Genomic DNA, 24,534 nt, shown 5'->3' with positions numbered 1-24,534 from the left:
CCATTTTGGGAGGGAACCCCTTTTGTTGTTTTAAGCATTATGTGGTATGTGGAAAAATAGCAGATCTACAAGCTCATAGCTCATAGTTCATAGGCAGGGAAGCTGGAAGTACCCTCACTAAAATCGTCGGGACAATGTTCCACACGTCCCAAACTCTTCTCCCTTCTGGCTCCAAAACTGTGGAATGCACTTCCCATTGCAGTCAGAACTGCAGCATCACTCCCAATCTTCCGCCGTAGCCTGAAAACCCACCTTTTCAGACTCCATCATGGCCCATAGCACTTACCCCACCCCCTTAGATAGCATTTCTGTAGACTTAGATAGCATTTGACACAGACTTATAGCATGTTATGTAGACAGCACTATAATTGTATTGTATATAGTCATAGCACGCCATAGTACATATGTATAGCATAGTAGTGAATATGTATAGTTTATTATGTATAGTTTCATTATATAGATATTCCACTGTTACTTTCTTAGCTTACGCATGTTTCATGATAAATGCTTTTATGTGATGTATTCCCATGCTTTTGTTCTTGCTTAAATGTAAGTCGCTCTGGATTAAGAGCGTCTGCTAAATGCCTACATTGTAAATACTCATAGCGTGCTATGAGTATTTCTGGGGGGATTTCTGGGGGTCCTTGACATGAAAATGTTTGAGCACCACTGACATAGAAACATGGGTTTAACCCTGTGAGAACCACTGACATAGAAACATGGGCTTTAACCCTGTGAGAACCACTGACATAGAAACATGGGTTTAACCCTGTGAGAACCACTGACATAGAAACATGGGCTTTAACCCTGTGAGAACCACTGACATAGAAACATGGGTTTAACCCTGTGAGAACCACTGACATAGAAACATGGGCTTTAACCCTGTGAGCACCACTGACATAGAAACATGGGCTTTTCAAGAAAACTGGCAGGATTTAGACATTTAGACATTTGTACAATCGTTCCCAGGTCAAAATGGGTTAAAGGAGTTGCTTGAATGCGTGATAGAACTACACAGGGCAGTATATTTGAGCATATAGGACAAACGCATCCAATACGGATTCTTGACAAATCACCCGCGGTGGAATTTCAGCTCTTTTCAAATAACAGCTCAAGCTGGCCTTTTTGCTACAGTACATCACATAGTGGTCACTGACTGGTCACCTGCTGATCCCAGCAGAAGTCACTCAGCTGAGGTCACTCTGGATTGTGGTTGCTACTGCTGGCCCCTTGACTTGAGTCACAGATGGATGGTTGTCGACCTGCCGTCATGAGTGATGACTACAGTCTCGTGAAGCCCACATTCAGTGTTTTGCACTTCAGTAGATTGGAGTCGTGTGTCTATCCTGGACCCGTGTGTCAAGCTGAGTAAGGGTTGGGGTGGAGACTCGATGATGTGTTGCATGGAGGCTTTGTGGACGAGGCTGAGGTCACCCACGTACTTCCCACCTATGGTCATAATAACGGTGCGGTCTGTGCACCGTCTAGGCTAGTTCCATATTGATTTCTCCACACTTTGTGGACAAGGCCGAGGTCATCCACATATTTACACCTATGGTCGTAATGGTGCGGTGCACAGTCTAGGCCTGTTTGATATCGATTTCTCCCACACTCCATACTGTATATACCCTCTGTATTGTGCTGTAAAAGAAAGTTAGAGGATTTATTTGTCCAAAAGGTAATCCTTTCAACTCTTTGAATTTTTTTCTGCAGTCTTGATGAAAGCAAAAGGAACATCCCGCAATGTTGAAAGGTCTGCAGTGTACCAAATGAAACCTAGTGTGCACAATTATACTTGAAAACCACAATCTTATGCCGAAACGAGTCACAATACGATAGGTCACGAATGTTGATGTAACAAATGACGATTTAATGCTGAAGGCTCCGCAGCTGTCTGTCAACCACACAAGCCGAGCTTCACAGTGATCCATTCGGCAGCTCAGTCATAAGAGGAGAAGGCATTAACTAGCCTTGGCTTAAGACTTAGTTACTGCAGAGTGAGGTCTAGCCAACACCAGCTAGTTACTGCAGAGTGAGGTCTAGCCAACACCAGCTCGGGATTCCTGGATCGCTGCCCTCCACAATTTCATATCCAACATCATGTTCTTGAGCTCTGCAGTATTGTCAGCCAAGCTGTCGCGCCGCATCACATCTATATAGGTGGTACGCTTCTTTTCCCTCCTGGGTTGGCTCCCATAGGGTCAATTTACTTGCCTCACGTTCTGGGTGCCTGACGCAGTGCCCTGCCAGCCTCATCCTTCTCTCTCTGACTTTGTCCGTGACGCGTGGTAGGTCCCCATAGACTAGAGGTCCACATTTCTGATGCGGTCAGTCCATGTGACGCCTAGTGCCATTCGTAGCATTCTTGTGTAGACTCCATCCAGGGCTTTTTCCTGTTGTACTGTGAGGGTCCATGTCTCGGCCCCATAAAGCAGTACTGACTCCACTGTGAGGGTCCATGTCTCGGCCCCATACAGCAGTACTGACTCCACTGTGAGGGTCCATGTCTCAGCCCCATACAGCAGTACTGACTCCACTGTGAGGGTCCATGTCTCGGCCCCATACAGCGGTACTGACTCCACTGTGAGGGTCCATGTCTTGGCCCCATACAGCAGTACTGACTCCACTGTGAGGGTCCATGTCTCGGCCCCATACAGCAGTACTGACTCCACTGTGAGGGTCCATGTCTCAGCCCCATACAGCAGTACTGACTCCACTGTGAGGGTCCATGTCTCGGCCCCATACAGCAGTACTGACTCCACTGTGAGGGTCCATGTCTCGGCCCCATACAGCAGTAGCTCCCATATCCCATATCATATCCCGTATCTGATTTCTGGCTTCTTCTGACATTCTGACATTTGAGTATCTATGTCAGTCTTAGACACTGTGTTTAAGGCATGTACATCTCCATAAGTTCAAAATATGAAGTGCTTATCAGCTACGGATATATTAACATCGTCAATTATGTGAATTGAGATAGTTGTACCCTGGGCCACACACGCCCTATATGAGCCATGTTAAGCCACATACAGACTTGGTTTTTAGATTACAAAACGGAGGGGCTTTTCCCGATTTGGGTTTGTTTTAATATTACATTGACAAAATACTGTCACCGCACCGCAACCTGTAGTGGGGCGATGCAAAGCCTGTCAAACAACCAATAAAACGGCTGAGATCAGCTGACTGTCCCTTCGGGCTATAGGTTAGTTAAACTCAATAGTGTGCTGAGATGAGCTAATAGCAAAGTCTGTGTCCCTGGCACACTGTCTTCTAAAGTCAATGAACACTCTAAATAATACACCCTGTCCCAACGTCATGACGGACTTGGCCAGGCTTTGAAGAGGCTCTGATACGCGATCCTTTTACTGTCATTGTTTCACCTCTGTCCTTCCACCGTAGAGGACGTAGAGGGTTTGTCGTGGCGACTCAACGGAACACAACACCTGTGCTGGAGAAGGGGTGGGGGTGAGTCTCTAATGTCAGGGCTGGAAATGACGAGTCACTGTCATGTTAATGCCCAGAGCAATGTGGGATGTTGTTTTTCAGCACAGTGCTCTTATGTAAGCAACCCGCAACAGAGAGAGGTCAGGGTCATGTGTTTTAGTGGGAGCTGTCAAGCCTGAGCTATGGTAATCCAACACACTTTTACACCTCTGATCCGCCCACGGCGCTACGGCGTTCCATATGGGACTCCTATAGGTCACAGTGGCAAGACAGATGGGTCCAAGGGAGAGATTCAAGATGGTTTTTGAGGGGCCGAAGCCCCTCCAATACATCATGGTGGCTTTTGAAGATTACGTCATATTGTATCCACGTCTATGGGAGTTTGTTTAGACTGAGATAGGATCCAAAAGGAAGCATGCACATCTCCAGAAGTTCTACAGGTGCTGGTCAAAAATATACGTACAATGAAAAGGAAGGGATGTCCGCACAGTTTCTCTGCTCCCAGTACAACGTTTCGACCCTTGCGGGTCTTCGTCAGGTATGACATCATACCTCGAAACGTTGTACTACCAAATACAAAATTCCTGGGAGCAGAGAAACGGTGTGCGGACATCCCTTCCTTTTCATAGTTTGTTTAGAGCACTTATGACGTAAATCATTGACCCTCACTGCGAAACCATTGCTAGATAGATATGGGGAATGCTCTCTTTTTGTCCTCCTGTAGACCACGATCAGCTCCTTGGGGTTGTCGACATTGGTTGATCTTCTCCCACCACTGTGTGAGGTTCTGAAGCTCTCCCCCGTAGGCCTCGCAGGTCTCACCACTGTGTGAGGTTCTGAAGCTCTCTCCCGTAGGCCTCGCAGGTCTCACCACTGTGTGAGGTTCTGAAGCTCTCTCCCGTAGGCCTCGCAGGTCTCACCACTGTGTGAGGTTCTGAAGCTCTCTCCCGAAGGCCTCGCAGGTCTCACCACTGTGTGAGGTTCTGAAGCTCTCTCCTGTAGGCCTCGCAGGTCTCACCACTGTGTGAGGTTCTGAAGCTCTCTCCCGTAGGCCTCGCAGGTCTCACCACTGTGTGAGGTTCTGAAGCTCTCTCCTGTAGGCCTCGCAGGTCTCACCACTGTGTGAGGTTCTGAAGCTCTCTCCCGTAGGCCTCGCAGGTCTCACCACTGTGAGGTTCTGAAGCTCTCTCCCGAAGGCCTTGCAGGTCTCATCGGCATCAGTGATCAAGCCCATCACTGTCGCGTCGACAGTGAACTTTTACCACTAGGGTTGGAGCTGTGACTGCATGGCCAGAGCCTGGCGCTCGGAGCGCATGGGCAGCGGTGTTGGAGCCCATCCTCTCCACCTGGCAACGAACTGACAGAAAGTCTAGGTTCCAACTACACAGGCTGGCGTTGAGTCCTAGGGTACCTGAGCTTGTGTGTGGAGTCTGGAAGTGAATAGTGTTGAATGCTGAGCTGTAGTCTATAACAGCATTCTCAAACAGGGTCCTTCCTTCCTACGACCACAATCCACTTCTAAACTTTTCCTTTCAAGACTCTGAAGACTTTAAGCTCCAGGACAAGTTACGGAAGACATGCAGTCAGCGTAAACTCCAGTTTGTATGGAACGTAGAGCATGCACATCCAGTGAGCAGGTGCAGGCAGCACACTGTGCAGACTCTATTTTTATCTTATGCTAAATTCAAGTTTACCCACTGTTTTTGGATCATTGTGGAAATACATTTATCTAAAATATAATTGAGTGAAGCAATGTCTGTGTGTGTGCAAGCACTCTCTCTCTCTCTCTCTCTCTCTCTGTGAGTCCGAATGAGGAATACACAGACCCCCCCATGGCATGCTTCACAGTCCACCTGACTAATAATAGTAATATAAATGTTGTGCCCATCCCAACTTCCCAAGCTCATACCAACACTCTCCTCAATCTCAATATACATACATCAACAATATGATCTATTAAATCTCATTACCCACACTGTAACACTGTACGGTGTACATAATTTGGTGTAAGGACTCGTTTTTATAACTCTTATTGTTACTTAATGGTATTAGGCACCCTAGCCTGACCAGCGATAGAAGAGCCACAAGGTGATTTCTGAGTTGACAGTTTACCTCCCTATACTGTGATTTGATGTGTAATCCCTGGGACAGAATATGATGGCACGGAGGAAGCAGGAGAAAGGCTTACCAGACTGTGGGTGGCAGTAGTTGGTGTGGTTGTTACACTGGCACGGCTGGCAGCCCGTACTGCTGAAGCGGAAGAACCCAGGGTGGCATTCGTCACACTTTGGCCCGTACACTCCGGTCTTGCACACACATATTCCTGAGCTGGAAAAAGGCAGATGGATGAATGTCACTATGGGAACACTCTTTAGTACACACTACAGGCCGGGAGAGGGAGATAATGAAAAGGAATCTCAACTAATAACAGAAAGCAATCATTGATGCATTGCAAAATATAAACACATAAATAGTAGCATTGATTCAAATGCTTGTGAATGCATGAGATAGAGGGTTTAGTTTTGTTTATTTCCACCCGATATGCACCAAAATGGTAAAACACAATTTATAAAGCTATATAGAAATCATGAAAACGTGTGATACTGCAAAGCATAGGCTCAGAAGACAGCCTTCATGTAAACGCTACAGTAGCGCCATACCAGAGGTGACAGAAACAAGAACAACTCAAATCTGCTACTGTATGTATGTATGGAATAGTTTGGGCAGCCCCTGATGGAGCATGGAGTCACGCCATACTGTATGTATGGAATAGTTTGGGCAGCCCCTGATGGAGCATGGAGTCACGCCATACTGTACAACGGGCCATGCATGACATCCTGTAGGATGAGATCCCTCTCGGTGTCGTCCCATCAATCCATCTGCTTCCCAGAACTCGCTTCTTACGTATGTCTTCCATTTCATCCAATTTAACCCATTCTGGGCGGGAACCCCTTTTGGTGTTTTAAGCATTATGTTACGTTTTAGCTATTGAAAAATAGCAGATCTGCAAGCTCATAGCGCGGCACCGAGTGCCGCGTTACAAGCTTGTAGGTCTGCTACTCGTGAAAATGCTTGCGCAAATCTTTGAATATATATATATATATATTCTTTCCGAGCGAATGTTTTTCAACAGCAAATTACATATATTGTTGGGGGTCCTTGACATGAAATATTGAGAACCTGATATAGAAACATGAGGTTTTTCAGAAAATTTGCATGATTTAGAAGACATTTTTTCCAGGTCTAAATGGGATAAGTTGGCGATTAATTGTCACACAAATAATTGCGATTAACGATTTAATTGTGTTTTTTTGCATTGAACATTTGGAACGTTGACATTTGTATTTCTGTTTGCCTTTTATAGGCTTCGTAATCACAAATTGCACAGGGCAGATGTGACAAATAAATTAATATAATAATTAATAAACAAATAAATATACAAAGAATTCACTTACACATTTAATCATTTTTTATATATTCTTTCTCACTTACACATTTTTTATTATTATTATTATTTACAAAACATTTACAAAATTGTGGAAATAGTTGGATTTCTGCTATTTTTTGAAAAAGATTATGGAAATATTCAACATGGAAACGATTATGCAAAAATAACAAGTGTGATTATCTAAAATAATTGCCATTAGGCGATTATGTAATAATAATAATCAAGCAGAACAACACGCAGTAAGGGAGTTAATTTAACTCTGTGTGTGTAAAAATTGACCCGTCTATAATCTATTTTTACACTTAGTTAAATGAACCCTGATGATTTTTACTGTGCAGCAGACAGACGGGGCATGAGGTACTATAGAGGCCTGCCTATCCCCTTCCCTCCTTAGATCGGTCTTAACTGCTCACGTTTAATTCCACTAAACATGTGAATAGGTGGTAGGGAAGGGTCACCTGCTCACATGGCTGCTCAGACTGGAGCTATCCGTAGGCTAGTCCAAGGTTAGCAGGTTTGAATGCCATCAATGCATTGAAAGGGACAACCTCCAGCGCCAAAACGTTATATCGTGACGTTTTGGAGAAATTCACTATAGGTTGCGTTCTGTGCGTTGATCACGGCTACTGTCGCGCGTTGTCCGGCATTACTAACCCTAACACTACATCTAACCCTCCTGTAGCTCTAATGCTTCATTACTAACCCTAACCTCAGTCTTAACCGGCCACGTAAGTCCCCGAAACCTCATCAGTCTTAACTCTAAACCTCATCAGTCTTAACTCTTAAACCTCATCAGTCTTAACTCTTAAACCTCATCACTCTTAACTCTTAAACCTCATCAGTCTTAACTCTTAAACCTCATCAGTCTTAACTCTTAAACCTCATCAGTCTTAACTCTTAAACCTCATCACTCTTAACTCTTAAACCTCATCACTCTTAACTCTTAAACCTCATCAGTCTTAACTCTAAACCTCATCAGTCTTAACTCTTAAACCTCATCACTCTTAACTCTTAAACCTCATCACTCTTAACTCTTGACCGGCCTCGTATATAGTCGGTTGACAACGCGCGTCGTCGCTGTCGAAACAGTAGCCGTGATCAACACAGAATGCAACCGCACAGAATGCAACCGCACAGAATGCAACCGCACAGAATGCAGCCGCACAGAATGCAGCCGCACAGAATGCAGCCTAGTGAGATCTTAGTATAGGTCAGCTAGACGGCTACTGAGAGCATCCAATGCTCTGATTACATGTGATTTAGTCCCTTTTCATCCAATGCTCTGATTAAATGTGATTTAGTCCCTTTGCTCTGATTAAATGCTCTGATTAAATGTGATTTAGTCCCTTTGCTCTGATTAAATGCTCTGATTAAATGTGATTTAGTCCCTTTTCAGTGCATTGATGGCATTCCAAACGGGTGCCAAGGTCACTCTCAGTGTGGAGCTGAGGCCAATCATGGGGTGGAAAGTAAGGCCCAGTCTCTGTCAGACTGTTATTTGAGGAGTTGAATGGGTCACAGACAGTATACCTTGGGGGACACTCCACCAATGTTCTGCTGATTCTTTTTTTAAGTGCTCTGTGGTGAGTCTAAAGTCCTGTTGCACACAGTTCTGTCTCCCACTGGGTAGGACGAGAGCACAGAGCACAGTAGCATAGTCGTGGTGACAAAAGAGTCATTTTTATGAAGGATCAGTCATTCTCTCATCAGCTACAGTTGGAGGGAGAGACGAATAACAGCCGCCGGAATGTAAAGTGGGGGTGTGTGTGAGGTTGCTTGGGGTTGTGGATGTGGGATATTCGAGTTACATTCCATTCTTTTTTCCAGGTTTTAGAGCAGATCTACAAGCATATACTATATCCAAGATTAGAGTGAGTTCTTATTTAACTGGGTTATGTGCCTACATTTGCGAAGATGGCACATGACGCAGTAAAGCGGAAGAAGTGAGTAATAATAACAAACGGCATGCTATTGAGTTCATACGTTAACGTTTACGTAACTGCGAATGATTTGCACTCAGCTGGAAATATCTCAGTCGGTAATGCTTTTGAGAACGCTCAACAGCATAAATCTAATTACATTCTTCCATGCCTCGCCAGAGCCTCTTTTTTTTTACATGACTTATTTCATTCAACCAATGTGTTTTTTACTGCTGCTAAGGGTACACAGCCCTGTAGGTCGCACCTGGACTGTTCTCTATTCTGAGTATTCTCTATTGCGGGCCATAAAACACAGAGGCCAGGGGTGATTTATATACATGAGGGAGGGGTGAGAGTGGCAGAGAGAGATGAGAAATCATCCGTTGCACATAAACAGGCTCTGCTGCGCACTCTGGGTCCAACTGCCCTAAAGGTTTAGAATCGCCTTCTCTCCTGGGAAGACGACAGTGGGGAAGCCAGGCCAGCAGAGAGGCCCCCGAAACCCAGAGAGAACGGATCCCAAAAATATATAATCTGCGGACAATGACTTCAAACCCAATCAAGCAAATGAAGAGTGACTGGGAGGACTTTCCCCGAGCATGTGCGTAGGTCTCAGACACAAATGGGGCTTTGTGAAAACAAATGCACTTGATGCAAATCAGGAGGCCCGTGACAGTGCTTAGTGGGGCGTGGGCACCGCTGAGGACAAGGCCCAGATCAACAGACGCTCTGCACAATAGATAGATACACATCCTAATAATGTTTTGAAGGAGCACAGACAAAAACATGACTGTCGTCAACATCATGGCCTCATTGAGACGAGTCAACAGGGGAACACTTGGCGGCGAACAAAAGAAGAACAAAGGATAGTGCCAGATGCATCTCACACAGCATTTGATTCCAAATTGATATACAGTATATATATATTTTTAGAACAAAGAGAACCTAACAGTCAGGGCTGCGCACAGTTCATGTGTCATTATCTAATCCTGAAAATGGACAATTCATTCGGAGACACGTTATTTGGCAGCTGTTGCATCTTTGAACCTCGTCGTCTCCTCACAGTACACAAAGGCTCATAAATAATACCTACCAGCAGAGATTAAACGCAGTTTATAGTTAACCCATTCTGACCTGAGATCAGATTCTAAAAATGTCTTCTACATCCTGACAGTTTTCTGAAAAAGCTATCTTTCTATGTCAGTCGTTCTTCGATTTTTCAAAAATAGCAGACCTACAAGCTCGTAGCGCACCGCGCTATGAGCTTGTAGATCTGCTATTTTTCAATAGCTAAAGCATAACATAATGCTAACACCAAAAGGGGTGCCCGCCCAAAATGGGTTAAGGGACGCAATAAAACAACGACCTCTGTATCCACAGGATGCACTACTGTACTAATGTACTGTTTTTTATTCTAGTTTGTTTTGCTAGCCTTAGTTATAATAATCATTTCTTCTTCTGTTTTCTACATGAATATAACCAAAATGGCTAAATATGACTCCTATAACGTGGTTGAAGTGGGACTCATCAAATGTCCCTAGGACTCATTTCTAAAAGACCATCCCTGCATCCCGGGACTCATTACATTGAAAGCCTATTTACATCACTGTAGCAGTACACAAAGTCCTAAATAATAAAAGCAGAACACATCCATTCGGCTCACAGAAGCACAATAAAACCATGACATACTAAATACCGTCGGACCAAAGACCTAACACTGATAAGCACAATGAGCATTGAAGACGTCACATTTACTGTATCTGTATCTTTAAATTCCACAAATCTGCTATAGTGCGTCAACTATATTGTATGTTGACGCACCAAAGGCGTGCGATGGAATAAATAAATAGTGTCGTGAATGAATAAGTAAATACAAGAAAACACAATAGACATGAAGTGAAATAATGGGAGTAGCATTTCACTCGTTGATTATCATTTCTTATTTCCCTCCCCACCAAAACTCATCACCAATATGATTACAGTGTGATTAAGCAAATCAATATCATAATTTTACCCATGATCATTGTAGCGCTACAATCGGTCACCTCAAGAGGCAAGGGTTATTAAATCAATCTTTCTCATGTGAAATGCTTTAATATCCTTATATCCTATAATAATAAATAATGATTATTAATAAATACATCAATAATAATGTATTATTTGTCAAAACTGCATATTGTCAATATTTTTCAAATCTTAATATTATTTAACAAGAGAGAACCGGTCCATGGCCTCTTCATTTTTTCCCCCTCACTAACTGTCTGGCAGTCCCCCAAGGAGTGAGCTGTGGCAACACCGCTCAATCTGCCATCTGGTTGGGTGTTTGTAGTGCTAGCAAGCCTTCATGTAACACCCAGAGGTAAAAACACTGTACAATGTACACCAGGGGTAAAAACACTGTACAATGTACACCAGGGGTAGAAACACTGTACAATGTACACCAGGGGTAAAAACACTGTACAATGTACACCAGGGGTAGAAACACTGTACAATGTACACCAGGGGTAAAAACACTGTACAATGTACACCAGGGGTAGAAACACTGTACAATGTACACCAGGGGTAGAAACACTGTACAATGTACACCAGGGGTGCCCACACTTTTTGAATTGAGAGCTACTTTCAAAATGACCAGCTCAACGAGATCTACCCATCGGAAACATTATAATATCATTGCTAAAAATGGCTTTGGAATAGCGGCGCTGGCATTACATTTAAGACAAATGCACTTGGATTGGGAAAGGGGAGGAATGGAATAGGCTGTGTAGGCCTAGAGGGGTTTTAAAGGGGAGGAATGGGGTTTTAAAGGGGAGGAATGGAATAGGCTGTGTAGGCCTAGAGGGGTTTTAAAGGGGAGGAATGGGGTTTTAAAGGGGAGGAATGGAATAGGCTGTGTAGGCCTAGAGGGGTTTTAAAGGGGAGGAATGGGGTTTTAAAGGGGAGGAATGGAATAGGCTGTGTAGGCCTAGAGGGGTTTTAAAGGGGAGGAATGGGGTTTTAAAGGGGAGGAATGGAATAGGCTGTGTAGGCCTAGAGGGGTTTTAAAGGGGAGGAATGGGGTTTTAAAGGGGAGGAATGGAATAGGCTGTGTAGGCCTAGAGGGTTTTTTTGTATTTCATTTGTAATCTACTGACATTTGTGGATTTCGTGCACAGCAAAACTCTTGAAAACAAAGTATTGCATTATGGGTTTGAGCTGACAGCCCCTTTTCTTTTCTTTTTTAACAATATATGTATTGAATTTTCTTTTTTTTTTGACAAACAGACAATACAACAAAACAATACATAATACAGACAATACAATACAATTACTTAAAATGAAAAACAAACAAGAAACAAAACAATAACATACAGTATAATAAAATAATGGCACTTAGAATGGTAACAACAACAACAGAGTCCTTATGGCCACAAGACCAAACAGCTGCAGAGAATACAATTAGACAATTTCCACCATTAAATAAGATAAATCATTAACCGTAATATATTGGATAAACCTTCCCCATATCTTATCAAACATCTTCTGTTTATTTCCAGAGGAAGACACAGTGATAACTCCCTAAACCACTGAGCAATACTGGGTTTGCCTATCTTTTTCCACGATAAGGCTATAGCCCTTTTGGCTTGTAGTAAACATAAATCCAGGAATCTTTGTTCGCTACTCTGAATCTTATGGCCTGGTGGGTAAAGACCTAATAGAAACAGTTTTGGGTCAAGCTCAATATCTATCGACAATATCTTCTGAATCTCCCTCCTCACTTCTTCCCAGAATTCTTTCACTCTTGGACATGCCCACAGACAATGGAAAAGTGTACCTTTGTCTTTACCACATCTGATACAAGTATCTGGAATATCTGCACTGAATTTATTTAATTTCTCTTGAACCCTCATCAGCCAATTATATTGCAACAGTTTTAACCGAGTGTTACCCGTCTGGGATTGAGCATCCATACAGGCTGAGCTCCACTCTTCCAATGTCAATTCCTCTTGTAGATCAGCCTTCCATGCATTATATTTGGATTCAGAGGATTCAGGAGAGAATTCTACTAACATAGAGTATAAATCAGAAATGATGCCCCTATTAAAGGGGTTTCTGATAAGCTCTTTTTCTATTATTGACAGGGGAGGGAGTGTCAGAGAATTCACCTGTTTAACCCCTATAAAGCTTCTGAGTTGTAAATACTTAAAGAAGTGTGTACGGGGTAAATTGTATTTAGCAGCTAGTTCATCAAAAGAGAATAGATCCCCCCTTTTGTCAAAAACATCCTTCCATTGTTTAATCCCTTGCTTGGCCCATATCTTGAAGCCCCCATCCGCCCTTCCTGGGGTGAAATATTCATTTCCCCAAATTGGGCTGAATCGAAAACTGGGTTTGATATCCAAAACATAAAGTCTGACATCCTGCCAAACTTTAATCATGTTTTTAACAATAGGATTAGCTGTGTATTTTATCAGTTTTTTACTCGAATTAGAGTAAAGATATTCGGGCAGTGGGAGCTTCAAAGAGTATGATTCAATGTTCCTCCATGTGGGGGATCCCTTCTCCGTATAATAGAACATTATAGTTCTCAACTGAGCTGCCCAATAGTACCATAACATATTAGGGCACTTTAGCCCTCCTCTATCATAAGGTAAATATAACAAAGATAAACGGAGCCTGGGGCGTCGGTTATTCCAAATAAAATTACGAAACAACTTTTCCATTTTAGTAAAAAAGCCGTCAGGAGGCGGCAAGGGGATATTCTGAAACAAATACAACAGTTTAGGGAGTGTGTTCATTTTGAGGATATTTATTCTACCTATAAGAGAAATTGGAAGGCTTGACCATCTGTCCAGCGCTTCCGTAATAGACTCTATAATTGGGCTATAATTCTGATTTACCACATCTTCTAGTTTAGGGACAATCTGGATACCTAGATAGGTAAATTTGTCTACCGTTCTAAAGTGACTTGCGTAATTCGGCGGATTAGCCCTCTCTTTTGGGTTAAGGAGCATTATAGAAGATTTTGAATTGTTAACTTTATATCCGGATATACTGCATAAGCTCTGGTATCGACTGGACAGCCCCTTTTCTATGTCAGTCAGTCAATCAATCAAGTCAACTTAATTAAAGTGGCAGATGCCAAAAAAGAAAAAATATATATATATATATATTTAATTAAATATTCTTTAGGGGCATGTCATGTGATCTACCTGGCACAGCCTTTGGGCACCCCTGATGTACACAGTCTGCCTTTCTTGGCTTATTTATTTATTTAAAATCATCTTCTTACTGTACATTAGGACTGCAGCGCTAACCTACAGTATATTGGCTCCAGGGCTGACAAGGCTGTGAGTGAGTGGAGAAGTGAAAACCTGCTCCCCTCCCCCACAGTAAACAGTAATCCAAGGTTTCAGTTGTTGTGTTTCATTGTCCCCCTCCTTGGTCAGAGGGGTGGGTGTGGGTGGGTTGCTTTTCTAGCAATTGTTGTTTTGTTTTTTTTGTGTGGTTTTTCCACTAGAGAGAGCCATGCTGCCCTCGCTGCTTGGTGTTAGATCATCCGGTTATTAAGTAGGTCAGTAGTACAGGGAAACAAGGCTTAACCTCGTTCTTCAGCCAGACGCGGCCGCTGACGCCTGCCTGCCACATCCATCCGGCGGTGCACAAGCGCATCCTTCTCCATCCACGGGGGAAACCGGTGGAGCGCATGCTACCCTTAAGTGCTTTTAATTTAGAGGGGAGTGAGTGGGCGACGAATACCATCAGGAAAAACCAGAATAGCTCGATACTAAAACGGGTGTAGTTGCATTGCTGTGTGGGAGGGAGCGTTTTTACCCACGGGCAGGGCAGCCTCATTGGCACAGGGGAGGGAGATCACTGGCACACTGGCATACGTTTTGTCTTAAATAAAATGTTGTTGGTTAAATTAAGTCCACACACATCTGTATGCAAATTACATCCTACACATAATTCTACATTCATTCAAACTCTGACGGGGGAGAGAGTTTGGGATTGTCATATCATAAAGGTTGCCGACCTTTTAACCAATAACAATTTCAACCCTCTATACTTGGTAAACTTGACCATGGTTGGGTCAGTATTTGGTCCCCTCTCTACACCCGATCTCTTGGGCATAAATAGCTGCATCTACAACCACACAACGCATCGGCCAATGTTACCCTCGCAATAGGAGGTTGCTAGGATTGAAGTGGTCAAGTGATCCATTCTTCAGTTCCTTGGCTCAGGATCACAAGCTGGCCCAGTTATATAACCTATCCCAACGCTGACTGGGAACCAAAGACATAAACACATCCAAATGTTTATGAAGGTCAATGTGCGGCCAGTCAGTCAGTCAGCCAATGGCTTCCTCCCGCGATAGAGCGAAGAACTCGGACAGGGAGGGATGCAAGACTGTTGAGAGATGGCAGAATAATGCCTTGGCGTTCACCGCTCAAAACCACCAATCGCAGATAGGTAAAAAAAAACATTAATAAATTAGACTGTGAGTCGAAAGGTTGACCGCATGTACCGCACGTCTCCCGAGAAGGTATCGGAGGCAGGATGCCTTTCTGATGACACAGACGGACAGGATGCTGAGAGTCAGCTCCCGTGCTTTCTATTGATTAGCCAGTAATACACCTTCAATCACACGCCGGCATGAGAAGGGATACAGGTGCTTTGAAGCATGTGATACTATGTAGCGGGCGGCTGAAAACAGTTACTGCAAACCGGCCGAGCGGGTAATACGTTAACATACTATGTAGAAGAATCACATGATCAGGTGAGCCTGTATACTGTTGAATACAACTATTACCAATACAGTTAGCCGTAAGAGATAGGTCTTTATGACACACACACACACACACACACACACACACACACACACACACACACACACACACACACACACATTTTATAAATTGTTTGATTTTGATCTTGTTGCTTTTATCTAGTTTTATAAACATGTGATTAATATTATTATCGTCCTCATCAAACAAAATGGAACCACAGCCTGCAGCTGTGTGCCACTGGGCCAGACAGACAGGATGGACCGACTGACGGAAACATCTGCACCCAGAATCAATATTTCATTACAAACTGTGGCACTGTTCAATACAGGACAGTGAGAAATAAATGTGTGACTTCACAAACCATTCCCAAAAGGATTGACCCAGATAAAGTATTGATAGAACTCTTATGGTGGAAGTAAGTGGGTTGTTGACCCCACAACAAATTTAGCAGGAATTCACAACAAGCATGATTCACCATACCTTCATATCCTGCCATTTCAATTCACATCATTATATTTGAAACCAAACCTTGCCATTATGTGACGCATCATATGTCACAGTGTTACAGTAGGCAACAATTATAACTACGGTATCTGTTATTGGAACGGTAGGTCGCAGTTTACTATAAAAACCTGTCTGTCCGTTACACCCTGTCAGTCAGTCCATCACGCCTCGTGACACGCTCCATATATGGCCAATACAGAATTCATTCAATATGTTGACATGTTGACCTCATCAAACCCTGTACACTCAAGACACTGCCCACCCTGCCTCCCTTAGATCTCCATATATGGAGCTGACCGGTTTTGACATTCCATATGTTGATCTGACCTCATCAAACCCTATACACTCGAGACACGCTCCAATATATGGCCAGTACAGAATTCATTCCATATGTTGATCTGAACCCCCCCCCATCCCGTGCCAAAGCGATGCGTCCCTGAGGGGGGGGGGGGGGGGGGGGGGGCACATAATACTACAAAAAAGTATAATTGAAAAGCCATAATTCATTAACAAGTCATAAGAATAATAGTCTACAGTCTACTAATAGTACAATCTTAGCAACCGCTAGCTTTCCAAATCATATAACATTGTTTGGTTTATTCCTTATCCAGGCAAACACTTGACCGCTGTATTGCATAACACTGACTGGACAACTGGAGTTTCCAGCAAGCATGCACGCACACATCCACTCTCTCTCTCTCTATCTCTCTCACACACACACACACACACACACACACACACACACACACACACACACACACACACACACACACACACACTGCTATCGCAGTGGTAAGCATAGGTTGAGTCATAATCAGACAGACAGTTATAAAGCCCAGTTAACCATTAGCCCAGAACCCTGACATCAGTATTTCTTGTTTTGACTAACATTATTGCTATTGTCCTGTTTGTTTTGACCACACAGGGATCTATTTTGGTGAACCGGCAGTGAGAGGTGGTATGGCTTGTGGTCTAATTCAATGAAAGGGGGTAATACTAGCCTTCTTAATCATGAGGATGGTGTACGTACTAACTACGGTATTTAATACGGTAACTTAATCATGAGGATGGTGTACGTACTAACTACGGTATTTAAAGGGGGTAATACTAGCCTTCTTCATCATGAGGATGGTGTACGTACTAACTACGGTATTTAAAGGGGGTAATACTAGCCTTCTTCATCATGAGGATGGTGTACGTACTAACTACGGTATTTAAAGGGGGTAATACTAGCCTTCTTAATCATGAGGATGGTGTACGTACTAACTACGGTATTTAAAGGGGGTAATACTAGCCTTCTTCATCATGAGGATGGTGTACGTACTAACTACGGTATTTAAAGGGGGTAATACTAGCCTTCTTAATCATGAGGATGGTGTACGTACTAACTACGGTATTTAAAGGGGGTAATACTAGCCTTCTTAATCATGAGGATGGTGTACGTACTAACTACGGTATTTGAAAGCAAAGTGAGTTTCCAATGGAAATCTGTAGAAAACGCAACTTAAAGGGAGGGCTCCCCATCCCGTCAGTTTGTCACCTCGCCCTTCACATTCAATAGATCCTGTGAATCTTTTGTGGCCAGATGTAATTTCCTGGGGTCTAGTAGGACTATAGCAAATAAAGAAATCTCTGTAAAATGTTGTAAAAACAATACATATTTAGCCACTTGTTTGAATGCCCCTGCCCCCTGTCAACTCAAAAATGGCTAAAATCGTTAAAACCAAAGAAAGCAGCAAATGAAGAAATAACACTAATCTTTTACTTTCTCTAATAACAACTTAAAACATGAACCATTGGTTGTCCTTTAAGCATCCCACCTTGACCTTCTCCAAACAAATAGTATTTTCCAGTACTTTGATTAAAATATTGGTAGACGGGCTAAATGTTTCTGTTTAATCAATGTGACATTACTGCAATTAATTCACAACTTGTCTTTAGGACATTTATTTGTATTGGAAGTGTAGTGTCATGGAAGACTATTGTTACAGTAGTCTATGCTGTAAGAGGTTAATTACAGGCTGTTAGCTCACAGTCTGTAAGCCTACATGAGTGTGATCTGCAAGCATGCAGGAGGCCAGCCAGGTAGCAGGGTGTGTCTTATGTGCGTGTGCCTGTGTGCGTCTGTCTGTCATGCAGGAGGCTAGCCAGGTAGCAGGGTATGTCTTATGTGCGTGTGCCTGTGTGCGTCTGTCTGTCAGTCAGGCGGTCAGAAGCCAAACCACAGGACCAATCGGCGCCAAACTTGTGCACACTGCCAGTAGGTATCTGGAGAACTCGCCAGTTTTCCGACTCGCCGCGGTTTAGTGCATTTTTGTTTTACTTCACCTTCATTTAAATTGCATTGAATTGAGAGATAGAGAGGATAGTTGTTTAGAGTTTACGTTTACACTAGATGAAGTAGGAATGCAAAGGTTTAAACACCAAAGTACCGAAACAATGTACAGGCCTACTATCATTGGTATTCACATACTCAACTTTGTATCATTATCTAGCTGACCATTTAATTGCACAAAAGAATCTGATCACTTTGGAAATGAACTACATTTGTGGGGTTGACATACTACACTGATGAAGACAGCATGTTAGCATAACGATGAAGACATTGATGAAGAATTTTCGCTGTGGCGAGTTGGTAAACTGGCGAGTTCTCCGGTATCCGGCCAGTAGACCAAGACAAGTACCTCTACACAAATTTGGAGTCATAATGTAATGTCAAAATAGGAACTTGATAAATAACATGACTGATGAAGTCAGATCACTCCACAATAGAGGCTCTACGCCGTTTCTGTGTGGATTCCGAGATCCGCAAAACCTCCTAGCTGAATTACTGTAGAAATGTCATACCGAATATTAATTAGAATAACGTGTGTTGGACGATGGGGGCTGGATACTCAATAAGCGCCATTCCTAATAGCGCAAGGCTGGGGGTTGGCTGAGCTGAGGTCTCACACAGCTATAGCTAATCTGTGATTACCGACCGAGAGTGAGCTCGGCTTGTTGGTTTAGAACGAAGTGGTCTTGGCTCAGACAGTCTAAGAAGGATCGTATTATGTGTGTTAGTGTGTAAACGGTAAACGCTCTCTACGCCCTGTCCCTGAAATAACCCCAGCTGTCTGTCTGCACCTTCCACATCCTTTCTGTCAATCTTTCCGGTAAGAAGACAAAGACAATTTGGCAACGTGTTTTTACACTAATGAATACAATGTATGATGGTTTATGTAAAGCTGTTATTGTCACTTGGCTTGTCAGGACTGAGGACATAGTTGAGACGCGTCACAAATCCCCAACATTTCACAGAATTCACACGCAAGTTCAGTCAAGCTTTTAGAAACCAGAAACATTCCTTTTGACAGTTATAGGCAGAAGATATGTATTTTTGTTCCCAACCGCACATGCAGCTTCTCTCCAGTCACACATCTTCTCTATCTAGCGGTAAACACATCTACTGTGTGTGTGTGTGTGTGTGTGTGTGTTTTGGCTCTACATTTGAGCAGACCCTGCAGTCTCCATGGGGGGGGGGGTCAAGGTGGGATCATGGTCTAATTGCCAAGCAAGTGAAGGAGAACAGCGAGGATAATGATTCCTCAAGACTAGAACATTGTGACAAATCAAACTCCCTAAACAATTATACATGCAGTCTCTCACTCTCTCTCCTGCAGCTATGAATGGAAATAACAGACCTGTGTTTTCTGCATTCGTATTCGTTTAGGTATGTAGATGTATCATTTGTCTTGCAGAGATAAACACGATAACCCAAACTAGATATTTCATAATAAGCCTGATTTCTTTTTTTTTGTAAAGCCGTTGCTATGTAGGCTACTGTAAATGTTAAGATATGCCTGAAATACACAATACTAATCTGGAATTTATTTGGTCATCTAATGCTGGTGGCCAAATGCGTCTTCCAGATTTTGAATTGCAATGTTTCCCAACGGGGGTTGAGACTACAAATCACACCTGTGTGAATCGAGGGGCGTGCTCTGAGGGGCGATCATCTTACAACATCATCATGTAAAGTTGAATTTGCTTACTGTATTGTTAAATTCTCCATTCATTGTCAATGGAAATGTAATGTTTGTGTAGGACAAAGTTTGCGGACAGACACCAAAAGCTGGATATAGGAGGCAAACATGCTTTATAAGCAAGAGGGGGCTGTTATATTGTTATACTGTAAAGGCTAAAGAGAGAGAGAGAATTAAACAAACAAAAAAGTCTCACCTGTCACAGAGGTTGTTTTCAGCACCGAAAGAGTCACAGCCACACGGCATGCATCCAGTGGTGCCGTTGGTGAAGTGTCCCACCTCACAGTCCTCACACTGCAGCCCGGTGTATCCTGACAAGCACGAACACTGTCCGGTGCTCGGCTCACAGTCTTCTGGATCCAGAATGCCTTCACTGCCACTACTGCAGTTACACAGCACCTCTGTACAGAGGAACAGAGAGAGAGAGAGAAAAGAAAGATGTGTCAAATGGAAAGTGAATGTGGATATGGGAAAGGGAAAGCTTGGTGTAAAATTAACCCCAACCTATAAATGCTGCTGAATATTAGTCATGGCCACATGGTAATATAGAGGTCTGCTCTAGTTAAGTCATGCTGCCGCGGGCAGGTAACGAAACACTGAAATGTACTCTGTCACTAAACCCCACACAACTAAACATGAAGAGAATAATTTCAAAAGGAGACCATTTCAAAATTGAAGAAACATTAAGGCCTGTTTTTATAACACATTCATGAACAGCGTACAACATTATAGAATTGTTAAAAGGGTAAGGCCTTAAAATATTTGTGTTTCTAAACGTATTATTAGATAATATTATGGATATAATATTATTATAGTAATATGGTGTTAAAGCCTCTCACATGACACAAAAAGCTTACAAACTATAGGCTTGTAGTTCAAACAGCCCCAGTCCACGAAACCAGCAGATGTGTCTTTAGACATCTGGGTGACCCCCTGTACTGTTGAGTAACCATCTATTATTCAGTTGAGCTCAGGTTAGGTGTGGTGATCTGCAACCCGGGGTGTTTTCATTCTGTTTAAACCAGTCCAATCTAAAGCAAAGATGACCCAAAATACCAGGCAGAGGCAGAGGACGTGTCCGGCTTAAAAATAGGACAGACGGTGTGACTCGACGTTTTTAATCCGTGTATTTCACATTTAGTACTTTAGTACAATGTTATTACACAATACCTCAGCTGCCCTCAGAGAAAAGGTGAGAGAGGGCGCGTTCTTGCCCAGGCATCCTTTTCCGATTAGACTATTTTGTTGATGGCCACTGACTGTGTTGCAGTGACTTTTATGTAACAGTTGAAAGGCCACGGTTATGCAAGCCTGGAGAGCGCTAACAGGCCCCAACGTGTTCACTTCAAGCCATGTCCACTGGAGGACTGTCTGCCTGAATTAAGCCCAAGAATGTGGAAACCCCTCCAGTGATTTCTCTCATTCTCGCACACACACGCGCACGCACGCACGCACACACACACACACACACACACACACACACACACACACACACACACACACACACACACACACACACACACACACACACACACACACAGTAAGAGAGTATTTCACTCATGTGAAATGTCTTTGCCTATACCAAGTTAAAGCAGCTTTAAGCAGGTCAGGAGAAATGATACAATAATCTGTGAAAGCCACAAAACAGATGCCAATAGAACAAGAAGGTGAGAAGAGACGGGAAAGGGTAAAGCTGTGTGATAGAATCATTGATATTCACCAGACGCATATGTAGTGTCACTCTGTCACACTATTATTTTAAACACGTCACCATTGCGAAATGTTCCCTTTGCTCAATTCCTCATGGCCTCAATGTTTACGCCTCAATAAGGAAAACAATAGGGGTGGGTGACGTAAGGTTAAGGTTCTAAAGTTACACTGTGTGTATATGGAAACTATTACTGTACTTTCGTTTCAATGTGACATTATGCCAGAAGCCAGTAGGTCATAATGTATCTGTAAAGGTCAAAGCACGTATGCGTCATCATATTCATATCTGTCTGCACGTCAGACAAAGGCCCCAGCCCTGACAGGGAATGCGTGTCATTATTTTGGGCTATTCCGCCTAGTAGCCGCTTTAGGCGTCAACCCAGGTGAGGTCTTTGTTGACTTTATATTATCGCTACAGTAAGTAGCCCTTGGCTTCAACGGAGGAACAATGGAGCCTAACCCACTGTAGAAGAAGCCTTCGGGACCATTTGCAACAAGTCACTCTTTTACAGCTTTTCATGTATAATTTCACAGGCCTGTGACAAACAGCTGAGGCCATTTTAGTCAGGTGCAACCACTATGCCTGCAGTATATAGTAGACGATATCCAGTGTAAGAAATCTCTGCTGCTGATGTGACTGGAGAGGAGAACAACACATGCACATGGGGAGCTAATATCTGTGAGGTGTGTGTGTGGAGAGGAGATGGGGCTCTCCTCTGTTGCTGTCATGGGGCTCATTCATAGCTTTGCCTGCTTGCCAGGCAGCCTTTTAATGCCTGCCTGCCTGGCCATTTTGGACTCGTGGGGGTACGCCTCCTTGTTCCTTGTCTGTGGTGTGTCACCCAAATGCTGTGGGGGAGTGGGGACAACAGTATCTATCTAAACAGGTGCTGCAGAGATTTGTAAATATAAAATAAATGTGTCTAGTTCTGAGACAAAAGGATCACACACACATCTGTGGAAAGGGGGGGGTTGGTTGGATAAATAACAGGATAAACCTTGCACCCCTCGATGCCCCTCTTTCACCCCACTGAAATATCTAGAACACTCACCTCAGGCTCCTTTATTCTGTATGAAATAAATATCCTTTTACACGCTATATAGAATAGGCTTGTGTTATGAAATGTGGTGGGATGGTACAGCAGGTGATGCTGTCTGTATGATGTTGTGTTTGTATGTATGTTCATTGTTGCAATCTGGTTTATTCGGTCGCTCTCTGCGTCAAAACCCCAGCCCACACTGGTGGTGCCGTGCCACTGTGCCAGACAGTAAATATATAGCAGCCTTGTGGCTAAAAGTACTACCTCGTTTTGTGATTGTGAATGGAAAGGGGTTCCAACATTGCATACATAATATTCATGCAGCATTAATATAAATAAAACATGTATACACTGTAAAATCCTCAGTGTTCATTTATCCATTAATAATTGAGTGTACAATAACCAAAATTCACCCTTTGTACACGCCGAGTTATAGATTAACACTGAAGATAAAATGAGCATGATATTGCATCATAAATTGCAATCCATATGCGTTTATTTTGTTTCCCAGATGAAAACACACTAACCTCGGCTGCTCTCGGTTGAGGTAATAGACGTAGCATCAATATGATCTGCAGACCAGGCATCATTTGCTGTGCGCTGGGAAACCATGGAGACCAGCATGGTCTGCAGCATTTTCTCCGGAGGAAACACTGATGTTTGTGCATCCGTGGACCGTTTCCTCGCACCGGATCGTCTGGAGACGTCCGACGCCGCTGTTATTTTTTGTTCCATTGTAGTGGGAATAACATCTGTAACATCCGCGGAGGGTGCCGGCTGCAAGGTGGTTGCTGCGGCGTCTGGTGGTGCTGAAACAATGGTGGGCGACGGTTCGAGACGTGCCGTTAAAGGGCCGACATGAGCCACGCCGTCGTGATCAGGTGAACGTTTCTCAGTGTTGCTGGACAGCTCCAATGAGGTCTCGGAGGAGTCGGAGGCCGAAAGAGGAGGCTTATTCCCGGGGAGGAGGTGGAGGGCACTGGGCGACGCATCGTCGTGGGAGCTGATGCGAGGTGCAGCTTCAGAAAATCCAACATACACGTAGAAAATAAATAGCAAAACCGGAGATATGTACATCATTAAGGACGTGAACCTCATATTCAATTTCAGCTCTCCATGTAAGCCCTGATGGTGGTCTCTGTCAGACCTTTCTTCCCCTGAATGGACCTGCTGCGTACGTCGGGCTCCACCATTGATGTCTTTCGGCGGCTGGACGCTGGGTAATTGTTGCCCTGTGAACCAGTCGCGACTTCCAACCTACCATGGTGGTGTATCTTTGACTGACACGTGCCATAGCCAATGGGAGCGTTGGAGGGAGCGTCTCCGGGGCGTTGTTTCACCCTGGTTGGACACTCTTCTTCTCTCAACTCTTATGAATAAATAATTAAAAGAACACTGCAAATGGATAAACAACAGAGACATGGCTATGATATTTCATTCATAAAATTGGTTTAATTGCCAGAACATGCCTGTGAACATGACTGTGTCTGTGTGTAAATCATGTAATTACTATGCATTGAACAATGAATCCTTTGATGAATAAGGCCACCAGCCATTTCTTCGCAGGCATGCATGGTCCATAATTTATGTCTGATACATCATACCCAATCTGAGAATCCTATCGGCAAATATTCGGGAGTCAACAGTCTGTCTTGAGAGACTATGATACCTTAG

General features: G+C 43.4%; 1 protein-coding gene across 1 annotated transcript in view; it reads right to left on the bottom strand.

Moving 5' to 3' along the window:
• The window catches only part of LOC310871612 (multiple epidermal growth factor-like domains protein 9), a 48,647-nt gene extending 24,633 nt beyond the window's left edge, over window positions 1–24,014 (bottom strand). Inside the window, exons 1-3 of the mRNA XM_083783228.1 lie at window positions 23,388–24,014; window positions 20,307–20,511; window positions 5,633–5,772 (exon numbers count right to left, since the gene is read on the bottom strand). Coding sequence (XP_083639354.1) covers window positions 5,633–5,772; window positions 20,307–20,511; window positions 23,388–23,958 — 916 coding nt within the window. The 5' untranslated portion in view covers window positions 23,959–24,014. The remainder of the gene's footprint in view (window positions 1–5,632; window positions 5,773–20,306; window positions 20,512–23,387) is intronic.
• Window positions 24,015–24,534: the final 520 nt, after the last annotated feature.

Source organism: Protomyctophum parallelum (genome assembly GCF_964188405.1).
Source record: "Protomyctophum parallelum genome assembly, chromosome: 15".
In the NCBI taxonomy this organism is placed as follows: Eukaryota; Metazoa; Chordata; class Actinopteri; order Myctophiformes; family Myctophidae; genus Protomyctophum; species Protomyctophum parallelum.
Note: the sequence above shows the minus strand (reverse complement) of the source record. Positions and strands in the feature narration are given on the sequence as shown.